General features: G+C 37.9%; 2 protein-coding genes across 3 annotated transcripts; both read right to left on the bottom strand.

Moving 5' to 3' along the window:
* Window positions 1-968: 968 nt before the first annotated feature.
* On the bottom strand, window positions 969-4,439 carry LOC137711598 (SUN domain-containing protein 5-like). Of its 2 annotated transcripts, none has more exons than XM_068450852.1 (4): window positions 3,995-4,439; window positions 1,718-3,069; window positions 1,526-1,611; window positions 969-1,419 (listed from the first exon to the last, which is right to left on the bottom strand). In XM_068450852.1, the coding sequence occupies exons 1-4, from the start codon at window positions 4,251-4,253 to the stop codon at window positions 1,155-1,157; spliced, it is 1,962 nt and encodes a 653-aa protein (XP_068306953.1). In that variant the 5' UTR covers window positions 4,254-4,439; the 3' UTR covers window positions 969-1,154. The 2 variants fall into 2 exon arrangements, with proteins under 2 accessions (XP_068306953.1, XP_068306954.1); XM_068450853.1 differs by having other exon boundaries at window positions 1,277-1,414.
* A 1,568-nt stretch (window positions 4,440-6,007) lies between these two features.
* On the bottom strand, window positions 6,008-11,901 carry LOC137710880 (probable inactive ATP-dependent zinc metalloprotease FTSHI 1, chloroplastic). Its single transcript, XM_068450034.1, has 15 exons — window positions 11,061-11,901; window positions 10,884-10,968; window positions 9,974-10,408; window positions 9,834-9,887; window positions 9,671-9,736; window positions 9,436-9,531; window positions 9,212-9,340; window positions 8,823-8,875; window positions 8,435-8,630; window positions 8,013-8,127; window positions 7,667-7,941; window positions 7,264-7,347; window positions 7,062-7,174; window positions 6,726-6,975; window positions 6,008-6,588 (listed from the first exon to the last, which is right to left on the bottom strand). The coding sequence occupies exons 1-15, from the start codon at window positions 11,765-11,767 to the stop codon at window positions 6,388-6,390; spliced, it is 2,859 nt and encodes a 952-aa protein (XP_068306135.1). The 5' UTR covers window positions 11,768-11,901; the 3' UTR covers window positions 6,008-6,387.
* Between the last annotated feature and the right edge of the window lie 2,298 nt (window positions 11,902-14,199).

The raw sequence follows: 14,199 nt of genomic DNA, 5'->3' as shown, positions 1-14,199 counted from the left end.
CAAATAAATGCTCTGTCCTTTTAAAAATTTCTTGGGGGTGTTTTCGTAATTAGACTTTTGCTTGTTCAAATTATATTTTTTTATCATTTTTTTCGTTGGAATTCATTTTTATCATTGAAATTTTACTTGATTTATTTACAAACGGGGCTTCTATTTTTGGACTGCGTAACACTTCTCTTCCCTACTTAACAAAACTCGAAGACAAGAAAATAAAATTTTAAACAAAAGTTGACGAAAAACAATAATATCTATGCACGTGGTGCAGATTTCGATCTCCACTAATCCTCTCTTCTAACATTTTTAACGCACTTATGTTATCGTTTGTTCCAAAATAAAATAAAATAAATAAATAAATTCTTTCATACTGATAGGTTCATTTGGTTGTTTTCCTTAAGCTATGGGGCGAATTTTATGTTAGACGAGCCTACAAAATTGTTCATCCGGTAACAGTTCAATCAATCTTTTTTTGTTGCCAAAACATAGTTTAATCAAATTGACTAAAACAATTTTAGATGAATTTAGCTTAATTATTATGTCATATACAAAAAAACTTAAAATATTCAATTTTAGAGACCACAGAAAATTTTGAACGACGGCGTAGCAGGGCATTTCAGACTTTTAGCCCTTTTGGTCAACGTATCAAATTTTCTTCGTACGGAACAAAAGGATATTACGAAAAAAAGATTCTATTAAAACGACATCACACAGGCTTGGGCTCTCCAAAGCAACAAAGCAAGACCAGTTGGACCTTGACACACCACCTTTCAGCTAAAACCAAGCGACGGGCCCAGAAATCTTTTTCACGTCTTCAACGAGAAGATATTCTAAATTATTTTGCTGAGTACGCGGGATTCGAATTTGTAAGTTAGGGGTGTCACGCTGCTCTAACTGACTGACATAATTCACGTTTACAAATATTATTACTTTCAAAACTAGGGAAAAAAAAAACAACAGAAACAAAGAACCAGTTTCGGAATATTTTCTTATTGACCACAGAAATTGTGATTCATCATAAATCGAAGACATGAATTTTGGGTTTTTCTGCAACAAATTTCTTTCTATTATACAAATAAATAAAAAATCTAAAATTAACAAGTGGCCAAAAACCTAATGCTAAAGCTGGATTGGCACTATAAGAAAATTAAGAGGAATTTCTAACTATAGATCAAAGTAATGAATATTGTCATGCTGCTGCTAACAATCATCAAAACCCAACCTCTATTGTTCCTGCATGCATTCTCAGGCTGCGACTGAGACGGCCAGGACGAGGAGGAGGAGGCTCCTCTTAAAAATGTCAAAATTTGCATTGAAACTAGTTTCAGAATTGCAAAGCACAAAAAGAAAAGACTAATCGCTAGAACTGCAAGCTCTTTGCTTTCGAGGCTCGCTTGATCCTTCACAACCTTCTCAATGTCTATTCTGCAGTAACAAAGAGATGTCAGTGAGTCTATAGATTGATGTGAAGCAACGAGGACGGGAGAATTCACTACATCACAAAAGCCTGTAAGTTAGATGTATATCTAACCTTAACATGTTATTTTCCCTGGCCAATGCATTCACTTGGGATGAAACAACAGCTTTCCATGATTCAAGGTCGGTAATACTTTTTTCCTGAATCGAAGAACGCCAAACAATTAGGTTGATAAGCTTCCTGTCCCAAAAATTATATGCATAACATTATATGTATAGTAAGTACTAAGAAAAAGCAACGTAGTACCATAATTTCCTTCCATTGCAAGATATCTTTAATCTCTGTTTTGCATTGATCCAGAAGCAATGATATTCTCAACAGCTCTTTACCAACCTCCGGCAAGATACCCCCTTGTCTTCGATTTAATTCTTTGATATACTCCTCCAGCACAGCTAAGTTCAGCTCGAGTGACCTCACTTTTTGCATCAAAATCTTCAGAACTGAGTCACCAGGAATTCTTCCGTTCGGCTGCTGTCTAACCTTCAGAACCGGCTCTGGAATCTTGCTCGTAGTTATTGGATTTTTGGTAACATCTACATTGACTTTTTGTGTATCTTCAACGCTTTCTATTCCTACACCAGCTGTTCGAACCCCAGTTTGACCTTCATTACTTGTTTTCCCATCAGTTGAACCAACCTCTTCTCTTGGAGATGGTTGTACAGTTGAATTAGGCTCTGCCAATTTATTGACTGCAGGTTCTGCAGGCGCCACAATCAGATCTTCAAGCATCCGCTCAATTGCGTTAATGCCATACACCTCTAGAACACTTAATGTGCAGTAAAACTCTGACCCGTAGTGACTTAGTAAATCTAACTTCAAGTATCTTACCCATTTGGGTTCAGGCAGCTTAAAGGTCTGAGCATGCTTGACATTAGCAGCAACAAAGTTTCCCAATGGCGTCCACGCTTCTGCCGGATAGCTTAAACTTCCAGACAATTCAAATTCCTTGAAATTAGAAGAGTAGTGCTCGAAGTTTGCAATCTTGACAGAATTTACCAGAGTCTCTTCTGCAAGCTCAACTATAACAAACTTTCCCCCGACGGAACAAGGGTTTCTCAGGTACTTATCGTGATCCTTTCCCAATATGTTACATGCTCCTTTTGCTTCCTTATTGTGAGCCACCACTTTTGCACCTTTGGATGCAGAGGCATAGTTGTATTCCGTTCCATCAGATTCAAGCCCCTGGGTAATGTTAACAAGCTGACTAGGCATATCCTGACCTTTTTCCTGCTTTGTTATGTTTTGAAATTCGTCAAAATTGAGATAGGAGGGATGAGAAGTTCCTCCATTCAGAAGTTGTCCTGAATGATTTGTGTTATAATCATGTGCTTGATGTAGTTCACAAACCAAATCACCATAGCCTAAAATACTCCAAACTATTTTTTCTAATCTATCCGTCTCTGGAAGTGAGTACTTGGAAATTGCATAGTTGTCAGAAACTCCAGAATCGTTACAGCTTTGAGACGAAGTAAAATCCAATACCAGTCCATTTGTCTGTTTTCCGCTTCCATTTTCTACAAATGAGCATGCATGGTCACCGTGCTTACCATTGTGAACACTAGGATAATGTGTAGATCTGTTATCAGGAGCTGAATTCCCTGAAGAAAATATATGCTCAAGTTAAATGATCAAATCCGCAAAAATAAGTAGACAAGGGTAAAAGCTGAAATGCCACCCAAATAGCTTATCCTAAAAGCATGCATCCGAAAATAGCAGAATGGCGATTCCAATTAAAATACTCTCTTAGCTCCAGCTAAACGATAAGATTTTGTAAATCATAGAAATAATTTCATCCATGACGAAGAATATAAGGATACTAGCTGAAGAGATTTCCCCAACATTACACTTCAGCAAAGTTATCAATCCATAAACTAGACCAGAGACATTGGTTAGGACAAAAACAATAGTGAAACCATATTATTCGAAAGAAGAAGAAATAGAAAAACCTACATAGAACTTCTCAGAATCTAGACTCCAAGATATGAACATTGTTTAACAAAGAAACAAAATTGTTGAGAACATTAACCGCGGATAATAAGTAACAAACCCCCTCTATGTTAAAATGTGAGCATCCAACCCAAAACCAATCAGAAATGGGCGGAGAAGCCCTTGCTCGACTTCCATCTCCGCGGGAGTTTGTTGAATAAAAACAAAACCGGAACCTATTGACACTTTCTCATACTCATTAAGGAAATTTGGAATTCATTTCACCAATAGCAGTGTCCAAAACAATGTTAACCATCTTCTTCTTTCGTAACATTTCGTAACATTTGGATATATTTTCTCTGAGAAACTTATGAGCAGAAAATTAAAGGCACCAGCTTTTGTTCTATTTTATCCATTTCTCTTCAATCTATTGATATAAATACGGATTGGGGAAATGGGTTTGCTAGAACATACAAAGTCGAGAAGTGTGCATAAGGAATAAGAAATTACAGGTAAAAGAGACAAACTTTACAAAAAAATCCAAATCCAGAAAACCAAACAAATGAAACCCAAATGGACAATAAAATTTCCAAGTACCTCCATTGCCATGGCCGAGACCGAGCTTAGAGTAGAACAAGAATACAAGGCACCAGAGAGAGAAGATCAGAGAGAGAGAAAGCTCGTAGAAGCTCTTGCTCTTGTTGTTGTAGCATTTCTTACTTTTGCTTTTGCAGCTTTCTCCCCCAGTGCTTTTCTGAAAACTGCAGCTTTCCTGGAAATTGGAGCCGTCAATACTGGTGTGGTGGTCTCTTGTTTGGGTTTTGGTATAAAAGGAGCCGTTCCGAGGCTTCTTCATCTTTCGTCTGTGCAAAAATGGCCGTTGGGTTGGAGGGTTTTGGTGGGCCTTTATGTTTCATCATAAAAACATAGCAGAGAGAGGAGAAGGGAGAGAGAATGAAGGATTTCCTGACGAATAGGAATCGGGAAAAGTCCTTGTCTGCTTTTTGTGGCAAATTTTTTCTTCTTTTTGGGTCTCTGTGGCTAATTATTCCCACTGTTGCGGAAAGCGCTCTTCGCCGTTGAGAGGCGCATAAGTCGCTTTTGGATTTTGAGCTTTGGCTTTTTAATTGAAATGTCTGATACTGTAATTTAGTCTTAATTTACTTTTTGAAATTAATTTTATTTTGCTTTACTTTCTGAAATTGATGTTTTTAATTATTTTATTTTTAGTCCCATTTCACCTTATTCTAGTAAAAAAATATGTTAAATTTAAAAGTATTTTGGATATTTCACTTTTTACAATACGTATTAAAACAATTTTAATTCTATTTTTGACAATTCTAATTTAAACTCATGTGTTTTGATTATTTTTAAAAATAAATTATTCAATCAATAGAAAAATTTCTGCTAACAAAACATTATATAAACCAAAATAAATGTTACACCTTTGTTCCTAGAGTCATTTCATTTGCAAGGCATCCTTGTACTAGCATAATGAAACTATGGGCTTAAAAAATACTCATTACAACATAAAGAAAACATGATTAGCCAATTCCAAGATATCTTTATAAACAAAATTGGCCAAACCACAAGTTTCACCCGTAAGAAAATGATCTCAAATCACTTGCGCAATATATAATCTAAAAAAAAAACAATTAAGCTATCAGGTACAAAATACTTCCTATGCAAACCTCAAAACCAAAAAAAATTAATTACAATTTTAGTTTAAGAGGTGTGTAAATAGTGATGTGTCCAAAATACCCTTCAATTTAACGTTTCTTTTTCGGAATTGGGTGAAGTGAGACCAAAAGAGTTGAAAATGTCAGTTTTTGGGGGTCAAATGAGACAAAACCAGTTTTAGGATGTAAATTAAGACTAAATGGCAGTTTTAGGATGCAATTCAATTAATAAGACTTGAGCTTTTGAGTTCAAGTTTTTGACCCGCATCTTAGCAACGAGAGAATTTTCAATTCCTAGGAACACAGAGTTGTACACCACTGTAACTGTACAAGTGGTGAGATACTTGTGTTAAAAATTACCATCTTGAAAAGAAAAAAATCACTCAACTTATATAATGACACGTGATGTTCACCAGTGTTTCCAGGCACAATGAAAAATTTCTCCTTAACAATGGTTTAATTTGGTGCCAAGTATCAACGCCACCTCCCATTACCAAAGGCACCAAATTTGCTCTCTAAACTAAACCGTAATTTGTAGACGTGCACGTATTCAAGTTGGTTAGAGCTTGTATGCTCATTTTTATGGACCAAGTTCCAGTCTTTCCCAATTGTTTAAATTAGATTAGATTGTTGTTTGAATCATAAATGAACCGAAATTTGAATAATTGAGACACTGACACACCATAACAAGCAAACATTGGTAAACAAATTTGACGCGTGTAACCATGCTATGCTTCATTGTTTAAAAAGGAAGAGACTTGTGTGAAACGTGAGTACCCAAAGCTGTGTCAAAACTTATCACACATTGCTACATGTTTTAGCTTTTTTTTTACATGACATTGCACGAGGATTTGGGACACTGCCACCTTGACGTCTCCATTTTATGCAAGTCCTCTAAGCAAGGTCACATATCGAACTAATTAAAGAAAAATTGTGTGACAGAGTTGAATGAGATCATGACATTCAACTATCTGAGTAGTAATCTCATTCATTTGTAAATGGAAAAAGTAGAGATGAATTTGGAAGCTAATTCCTTTCTTACACTCTATCAGCCTCCATCTAGAGAGTGCACATTTCTACATTATCTATCAACCACCCAAAAAAGTAAATAAAAAAAGAGAGAAAACCCAATAAAAAGGAACACTGGGCTTTCTTTTGAATTACGGGGGGAGAGAGAGAGAGTTACACCAAAATTACAAGACAAAATCTCAATTCGTGCTCTTCATGCTCTTGATGGAAATGAAGCTTTCGATGCAGTCCTCAACGAATGCACGATACACCCAAGTCCATGGAGAGTCCCCATTCGCTTAATCATAGGGTTTCTCCATTGGATTGAGATAGAAGGGCGTACTCTGACTTGCGTTCCTGTTCCTGTTCCTGTTCTTGTGTGACAAACTTAAGGCTGCCAGGATTTTCCTCTCCTAAAAGAAGCTTTAAGGGTGTTTGTGGAGGGTACTTGTTCAAGATAAAATCAATTTCTTCACCGCTAATTTCCTTGCGTTCAAGAAGAACCTGAGGTGAAAGAAAGCAAATGAATCCCACTGTCATTGCACCGCTTCGAAGTTAAATGCAATCAGCTCATTTGCACGTATGCAATCTCAATTTGCATTCCAGATATTAATATACGAATTTGCATCCAGACCAATTACCTTCACAGTTTTAAGCAAGGCCGTGTGATGCTTCTTAAGCAGAGAAAGTGTTTTGTCATACATTTTGTGTATCAGCTCTTCCGCCCTTTTTGCAACATCATCATCCAAATTGAAGTTCACAGGTGGTTCAATCAGGTCATAGTCATGGTATAGTGATCCCTCGAAGTCCAGCCGAGGGCCTACAAATTCAAGTTTCTTCCTCCAAGGTGGTGGCTCTCCATGTATGACCATCGGATTCTCCAAATTCCAACTATAAGGAGAGATTAATCAAATCAGATCATTACAACCACACAGAAAGCAAGGAGGTAGAAAAACAGTAGTGAACAACGGCCTGACATGGTTAAAATTTTACGAGCAAGCCAAGATGCATCAGCAAGGTAGTCAACCGATGCCCTTGATGTGTCTCGTCCATATATGACCTCTTCAGCGGCCCTTCCACCAAGTAAAACCTGCACAAAGGAAAGAAAAAAAAAACCATCAGATTAATAGGATACAGTATAAAAAGAAACTACAAGAACAAAAAATAAATAAATAAAACCTGAAGGCGATGCAGCAATTGTGGCCGGCGCTCAAACATGTATGATTCATCATCAAGTCGATGAAATACAACTTGTGACAATGTCTGTACAAATTACTTGACAAAGTTACACCATAAGTACAAGTGATAGGAAACAAGGAACTATCAGTAATATCAAAGTAGCCATGACATGTTACAGAACCGCAAAATTAACAGGATGGGATAGTTGCCAGGCTTTAAGTAATCTAAGAAGATAGTTGGTCGTCTATATATCATTCAGGTTACCAAATTATGCAACAGCATGACAAGAATGAACCACATAACAGTGACTATTTCATCAGACAGTGACGAAAACATACATAGCAACAAAGAATTACAAATTGGACTATGGATGAAAAAGAAGATAAAGGAGTAGAAAGAGCACCTGACCACGAGGGATGATTGAAATGCGATCACACCGTTCAACTTCTGCGTTTTCGTATTGCCTAAGCAGATGAGAAGTCATTGCCACTCCAACTTCAGTAGTGGCTCGACGACATTGACCCAGATGGCCCAACTCTATACCAATCCGCTTTGGTCCTACAGTGAGTCTATCAACAGCATCATCCAAGTCTGTCTGAAAAATTGAATCATGCCCCTTCCTCACCGCGACAAGTGCAGCCTCTTGGACCAGCTGAGCCAACTTTGCTCCCGTCCATCCTGATAAATAGAAAATTAGATTCAGGCCTTCAAATAACAAATCCAATGGAGCACCAAAGACGGATGCATACCTGGTAAGTTCTGTGCATAGCTGGACAAATCAACAGATGGTGACATTTTCACTTTGCTTGCATGGATTTTCAAAATATCCAATCTCCCCTTCGCAGCAGGAGGACGAATTTTTATCTACAGGATGCAACCCAAATAATAATGAGCCAAGAAATTACATTCAACAAAGCTAGCATATACAATTTAATGAATTTATGGATAACCAAGCAGAAAATTTCAGTTCCAGTCAGTGAATAATCTGGATCAACCAGGGAAAATCCAACCAATGACTGGAGAATAGATGAATGGCTCATTTAACATAAGATGCAGATGTATAATATGACCGATGTATGTCATTCTCAAGCTTAAACAGAAGAACTAAATTCCATGAAGCTAACACAACAGCCTAGTTCCAACAGTCTTTTACTTTAGAAAGAGAACAAACCTTCCGATCAAAACGACCTGGTCGAAGAAGTGCAGGGTCTAATAAATCCCGGCGATTTGTAGCAGCTAAGAATATTACACCTTTACCAGTGTCAAATCCATCAAGCTCTATTAAGAGCTGATTCAGAGTAGTTTCTCTCTCTTGAGTGGCTGCATTATACAGGTGGTCGCTAGTTTCCTTGAAAATTCCCTGACGCCTGAGCACAGGATAGAAAACACTTATCCATAAGTTTATTAACATCCAGTTCAAAGTTAAGCACTAGGCTCTTGTCAGCCGGCACCTTGCACAATAATGATATCCCATAAAGTTAATTACTGTATGTTAAAAAAAATTAAAACCACAAACAATAGCACAAATCATTAAAGTTCAGCAAGAGAAATATTCATACCTCGTAGCCAATGCATCAATCTCATCAATGAAAATAACAGATGGTTTGTTTACCTGCACCAAAAAAATAAAGCAATTCATAGCATAACAATCCCAATAAAGACTTCAAGAAAGTGAATACGTGGCTTTAATTGATAAAAACACTCTTTCAGAAGTCAGAACCACTTTTAAAGAGGAAATTCGATTTTAAAGTCGAAACTATGAAATTGATAGCAGAATATGACTCATTTGTGTTCTCACTTCCCCTTCAGGAGAACCAAATTTGTTAGTGCGTAGTGCCTCCAAAAAATATGTCCAGGTTTAAATGTTTAAGATTAAAAATGGAGTAAAGTCTAAAGAAGATTGATCACAATTAACAGAATCCAACTACAAATGGGAAGTTATAATCACCTTGGCTCTTTTGAATAGATCCCTAATACGAGCTGAACCAACACCAACTAAGACTTCAACAAATTCAGATCCAGCCATTTGGTAAAACGGAACACCAGCCTCACCAGCTATGGCCTTTGCAACCAGGGTCTGGAAACAGGTGAGTAAACTGAAAAGTTAGTAATGGTGATAATTTTATGTATTGTAATTTGTACACTGATTGAAAGTCTGCACAAATAACAAACCTTGCCACATCCAGGAGGACCCTCTAAAAGAACCCCATGCGGAGGTTTTATTCCCATTTTGTCAAATAGTTCTGGGTTCTTCAAGTACCTCACCAACTAATCAGCAGAATATCAAAGATACTAATAAGTTTCCCTTAAATAGGAATGTACCATTAAGAATTATAACAACATAAGACCACGAAAGAATTTACAATATTTAAGCAATTTATTCTCAAAGAATAGTGATAACGAATACCTCCAGAAGTTCCTCTACTGCTTCATCAATCCCTGCCACATCACTAAACTTAACTCCAGTTGACCCCTGAACACATGCCAAGACAAAATAGAATTCTAAGAACATTATGAACAACTTCAATAATATAGAAAGTTGAAAAATGTGTAACCATCAGAAAACTAACATCAACACGGGCTTCTGCTTTGGACCGTGAAAAATCAATCCCTTGCCACAGATCCTACACATAGTAAATGCAACACATGGTGATCAAATCCATGGCATAATAATACAAGGCATGAAACTGTAGAAATGACGCAGCATTACCCACTTCCGGAAGTTCTTAGGTCTTCTTGAAAGTGTGAAACGGACAAGAATGACCATGGTCATAAGGACAATCGTTATTGGTTTTAACATCTCAATGCTGGCAGATAGACCACCAAAAGTGTAAAATTCAGAAAATTTAGAGAAAATGCCTCCATCACTGAAAAAGTCAACAAGGTTATCCCATACTCTCTCCAAAATACCCAAGACGAGACCAAGAAAAAGTCTCGTAAATGGTTTGACTATAGGCCATACGACGTATACAGTTGACGCAAAAACGAAGCTGGTAACAGCAAATACTGCAGAAGCCAGGAATCCTCCAATAAAAACTGCTGCAGCAGCCATTACAGCTGTTACCATTCCAAGCTCCACCATCATTCTGCTAGATATGGAAGATGCCACCGGATGAGGGTACTGTGGTACCTTTCCAACCCAAGACTGCAGCAGAGGAATCAAACAGTAAGGAAAGATTAATCTTCTATATGAATAAAAATAAAAATAAAAATGGATTTCCTGACTCTCAAAATAATGGTTCCAATTATATGACATACATGCATTGTGTTCTAGGACCAAAACCTCAAGTCTAGATATATAGTACAAGATATGGCCGCAAAATTTGAAGTCTGAAGTTAATTCTTGAACCTGATTATTTTCACTGAGCTCAAATATTTTCTATCACTGATACTACAATTAATAAAATAAAGTTAATGCAGCCAAACTTACTTTTTAAGCACTCCAACCAGAACCTCCGAATAAAATGGGACTACATACCAAACACTCTAATTTTACACCATGCAAAATAAGTACCACTAGATAATTCACCAATAGCTAGTTTTCATTTTCTTAAAACCAATTTCCATTTGATTCACAAGTTATAATTAACTAAGCTCAAATGAGTTCAAAGATTGATCACCGTAGTGTGCCCCTCAATCACATATCTCGGGCCTGTGTAATCCTCCAAAAGAGCTTGAGCTTCACCCTCATCCAGCCTCATTGCCCTGAAAATATGCAAAAACATATCAATAAGCTACCAAAAACATCCACAAAAATCACAACTCCTTAAGCAACAAGCTGGTTAGTCATTTTTTACCATTTGGTTCGATGCAAGCTCTTTTGGCCGGGTATCTCCTTCAAATCAACAATGTAATCACTGACCCCATAAGAAGTCCCTGCAACTTCCTTGGAAATCAAGAGCTTAACCTTTTCACTCTTCACAGCTTTAAGAAAATCCTCATAGCTCATTCTGGGCAATTCCTCCAAACTCTTCTCAAATTGCTCTTCCTCCGGCAACTCCGTCCCGAAAATCTGCTCAGGCACATAGAGCTTCCCCTTATACTCCCTCAAAATGTCCTTTAAATACACAGCATCATCCTTCACTCCACCATCACTCTGTCCCTCAGTTCTTTCATTTTTCAGCTTCGAAAAATTCAGCCGTTTCGCCAAGAGTTCAACAAAACCCACATTGGAATTCTTCCCCAAACTCTCTTTTTCCTTCAAAGTATAGAACTTGTCGCCAACCAAGTACCTGGGTTCAATCTGGCTAGGGTTCTCCTTCAAAACCCTGGCCACAAAATCGTCCTGGGGGGTTTTGCTATTGTCACCGGACCTTGACGACGGCCCGGAAGACGTTTGGCAGAGGAGGGTGAGTGACCCGCTGCGGAGAGGCAGCTGCGGTTGAAGTTTCCGAACCAAACCAAAACGCTTCGAGTGAGCTGGGGATTTGAAGTGGGTGTGGGGTTTGGGAATGCAAATTCTGGGTGGATTGAGAATGTCAATGGATGCCATTGCTGGGAACATGAAAAAAATTGAGCAATTGGGGTTTAATTTTAGAGGGAAATGCGGCAGTTTGTGCTCATATTTTTAGGGTTTATGATTCTTCATTTTTTAAAATTCTGCAATTTTGTTGCCTGAATTTTGAGTTGGAAAGTTTGAAACTTTTGAGCATTTGAGAGAGGTTTTGAGTTCTGTTTCATATTATCCGGGTCAAGTTTCTTCAGGCGGGTTCGCCTTTCATGGTCCGAAGTCGATTAACCTTTTGGTTCTTGGTTTGTCCGGCTCTCTAAAAAATTGACAAAAATAAAGAGGTTCGGTAGTTAACAACCGAACTCAAAGAGTCTGGGGATTGATGAAATGGTCCATTTGTCTTCGGTTTTTTGAAACCGAATTCGGCATAGAGCGCCGAACCAAGGTTCAGTTCAAAAATCCATAATCCAATACTTGAAATCAGGAAGCATATCAAGTGGGGAACTAGTTGATTCTTACTTCACCATTCCTATCACCCATTCCTTGTGTCTCTCGTCTTCTCTGTATATAAAGGGAGCATGTCAAAAGAGGATTCTCTTCAGATCCATTTTGTGGGGATCCTAGAGATCCCCACATCTTAGCCGTTCATCGTACATTATGCGGTCAACTTTCGTTAAGTACTATTTGTGTTTAATTTTAAATAAACAAAGTCAAATGGTTTCTGACCGTATGATGCACGATAAATGGCTAAGATGTGAGAATCCCTAAGATCCCCACAATTTGGATCCGGATGGGATCCAAATCCATCAAAATGGTGAAACATTCAAAATACCAAATTTTGTCCTTCCCTTAATTAGAATTGTAAAATATTAAAATTAATTGGTAAAGATTAAAATAATAATTTCAATAATGTTATAAACTTCTTATTTAAGTGTGATTGTGTAAATCCTAGATTATATTTGATTCTAGTTATTCTTCCCTATTAGGACTTGTATTCCTTGGAGGAGAAGGATTTCTTCTCTCTCTTATTACTATAAATAAAGGCATTGCGTAGGAGGAATAACACATCCTTTACACCACGTTATCAACACGCTTCTACCACTGCGCTTAGGAATCTAACGTGGAAGTTTTCTGCATCAAACCAGTTCATCGATATCATCATGCAATCATATTCTTTCAAAAAAACGGTTTTTATCTTGATATTTTTGCAGCCCTGATAGCATGACCATTGACCATAATGCATGACCCAACTTTACATTTTTCGAATTTTAGATTCTACATAAATTGTATGCATTATATGCATAATTGTTGAATTATGTGAATTGATATTGCCATGAATTGCATCATATATTTGTCTATGCATTAAATTATATGTTGAATATACATAAAATTTCATTAATTTTATAATCTGGAATTGAATTATTATTAATTTTTTTTAAGGGTTTCGTTGAAACCCAACCATGTCACATGGGTCATCCTCTTCCTTGAGTTGAGAAACCCAATCCTGGAGCCACAGCTCCAGGCCCAAACCCTAAACTCGACTCCCAGACGGCGTTGCATCTTTTGCACCGTCAAGTAGCATGGCCTGAAGCCATGCCCAGCCACCATGGCTACCCTCCCAGACAACCTGAAGTTGTCACCGATTTGTTTGAATCTCATCAGTTTTTCTTTCGAAATCTCGATTTAATTTTTAGGGTTCCTAAAAACAATATTGAGAGTTTTTACTTTCTGTTCAAATTTTTGGGTTGACATTAAACCCACGGCTTTCACCATGATTTTTTACACCACGACAGACAAACTCACCCAGCTCATGATGGGGTGTTTGGATCAAAAACCCAAGCCCACTTGGGTTTGGCCTGTCTTTCGGCAAGCACCAGCCCTTTGGGCTTCAACATTTCACTTAGCCTAACACTGGCCTATTGGCCACTGTGTTCCCACTGCATTAGATCCCAGCCGTTACATTGGTGTATCCGTATATGCATTACACATGAGTGGCACCCTTATTTAGGCCTATATTTGCACCATATGTTTGTGCATATAGGCTTTTTACTCAAAGCTCAGCCAACGAATAACACCATCCCAATTGGGCTTTGCTATATTTGCGTCCCCACCGCAGGAAAACCCAACCCCCGTAGGGCTCTCTTAGTTCCCTGCACCCAACCGCACCAAATCCTAGCTCGTAATTGGTGATTCAGTGCACCTGGCCTACGACACACTTGATCGTGCCCCCCAGAACACGTATGCTGCGAAACAGCAGATCCGTGCTTATTTGTCTTAGGCCTACAGCCCAACCGAGCCTAATCTAGCCCAATTTTTGGGCCTGGGCGGCATGTTTTAAATTACTCAGCCCACCTGTGGACTTTGGCCCATTATTTTGGGCCTCGAGTTTAAATGCCTATTTTTTTTAGGCCCTATGGGTTTTATAATTTTTTCACCCACAATTTAATTTTGGCCCAAAGTCCAAATAATTAATTCAATTATTATCA

This window comes from Pyrus communis, chromosome 12 (assembly GCF_963583255.1).
Source record: "Pyrus communis chromosome 12, drPyrComm1.1, whole genome shotgun sequence".
NCBI classification, from domain to species: Eukaryota; Viridiplantae; Streptophyta; class Magnoliopsida; order Rosales; family Rosaceae; genus Pyrus; species Pyrus communis.
This window is presented reverse-complemented; position numbering and strand designations above follow the sequence as displayed.

Excerpts from the sequence above, each read along its gene's own strand:
- LOC137711598 (XM_068450852.1), bottom strand. The coding sequence starts at position 4,253 with ATGAAGAAGCCTCGGAACGGCTCCTTTTATACCAAAACCCAAACAAGA. Across the intron at positions 1,612-1,717 it reads TGCAATGGAAGGAAATTATG|GAAAAAAGTATTACCGACCT; the intron begins GTACTACGTTGC and ends TCTTCGATTCAG. Across the intron at positions 1,420-1,525 it reads AGGGAAAATAACATGTTAAG|AATAGACATTGAGAAGGTTG; the intron begins GTTAGATATACA and ends TTGTTACTGCAG.
- LOC137710880 (XM_068450034.1), bottom strand. The coding sequence starts at position 11,767 with ATGTTCCCAGCAATGGCATCCATTGACATTCTCAATCCACCCAGAATT. Across the intron at positions 10,969-11,060 it reads AGCTTGCATCGAACCAAATG|GGCAATGAGGCTGGATGAGG; the intron begins GTAAAAAATGAC and ends GCATATTTTCAG. Across the intron at positions 6,589-6,725 it reads CCTTGCTTAAAACTGTGAAG|GTTCTTCTTGAACGCAAGGA; the intron begins GTAATTGGTCTG and ends CTTTCACCTCAG.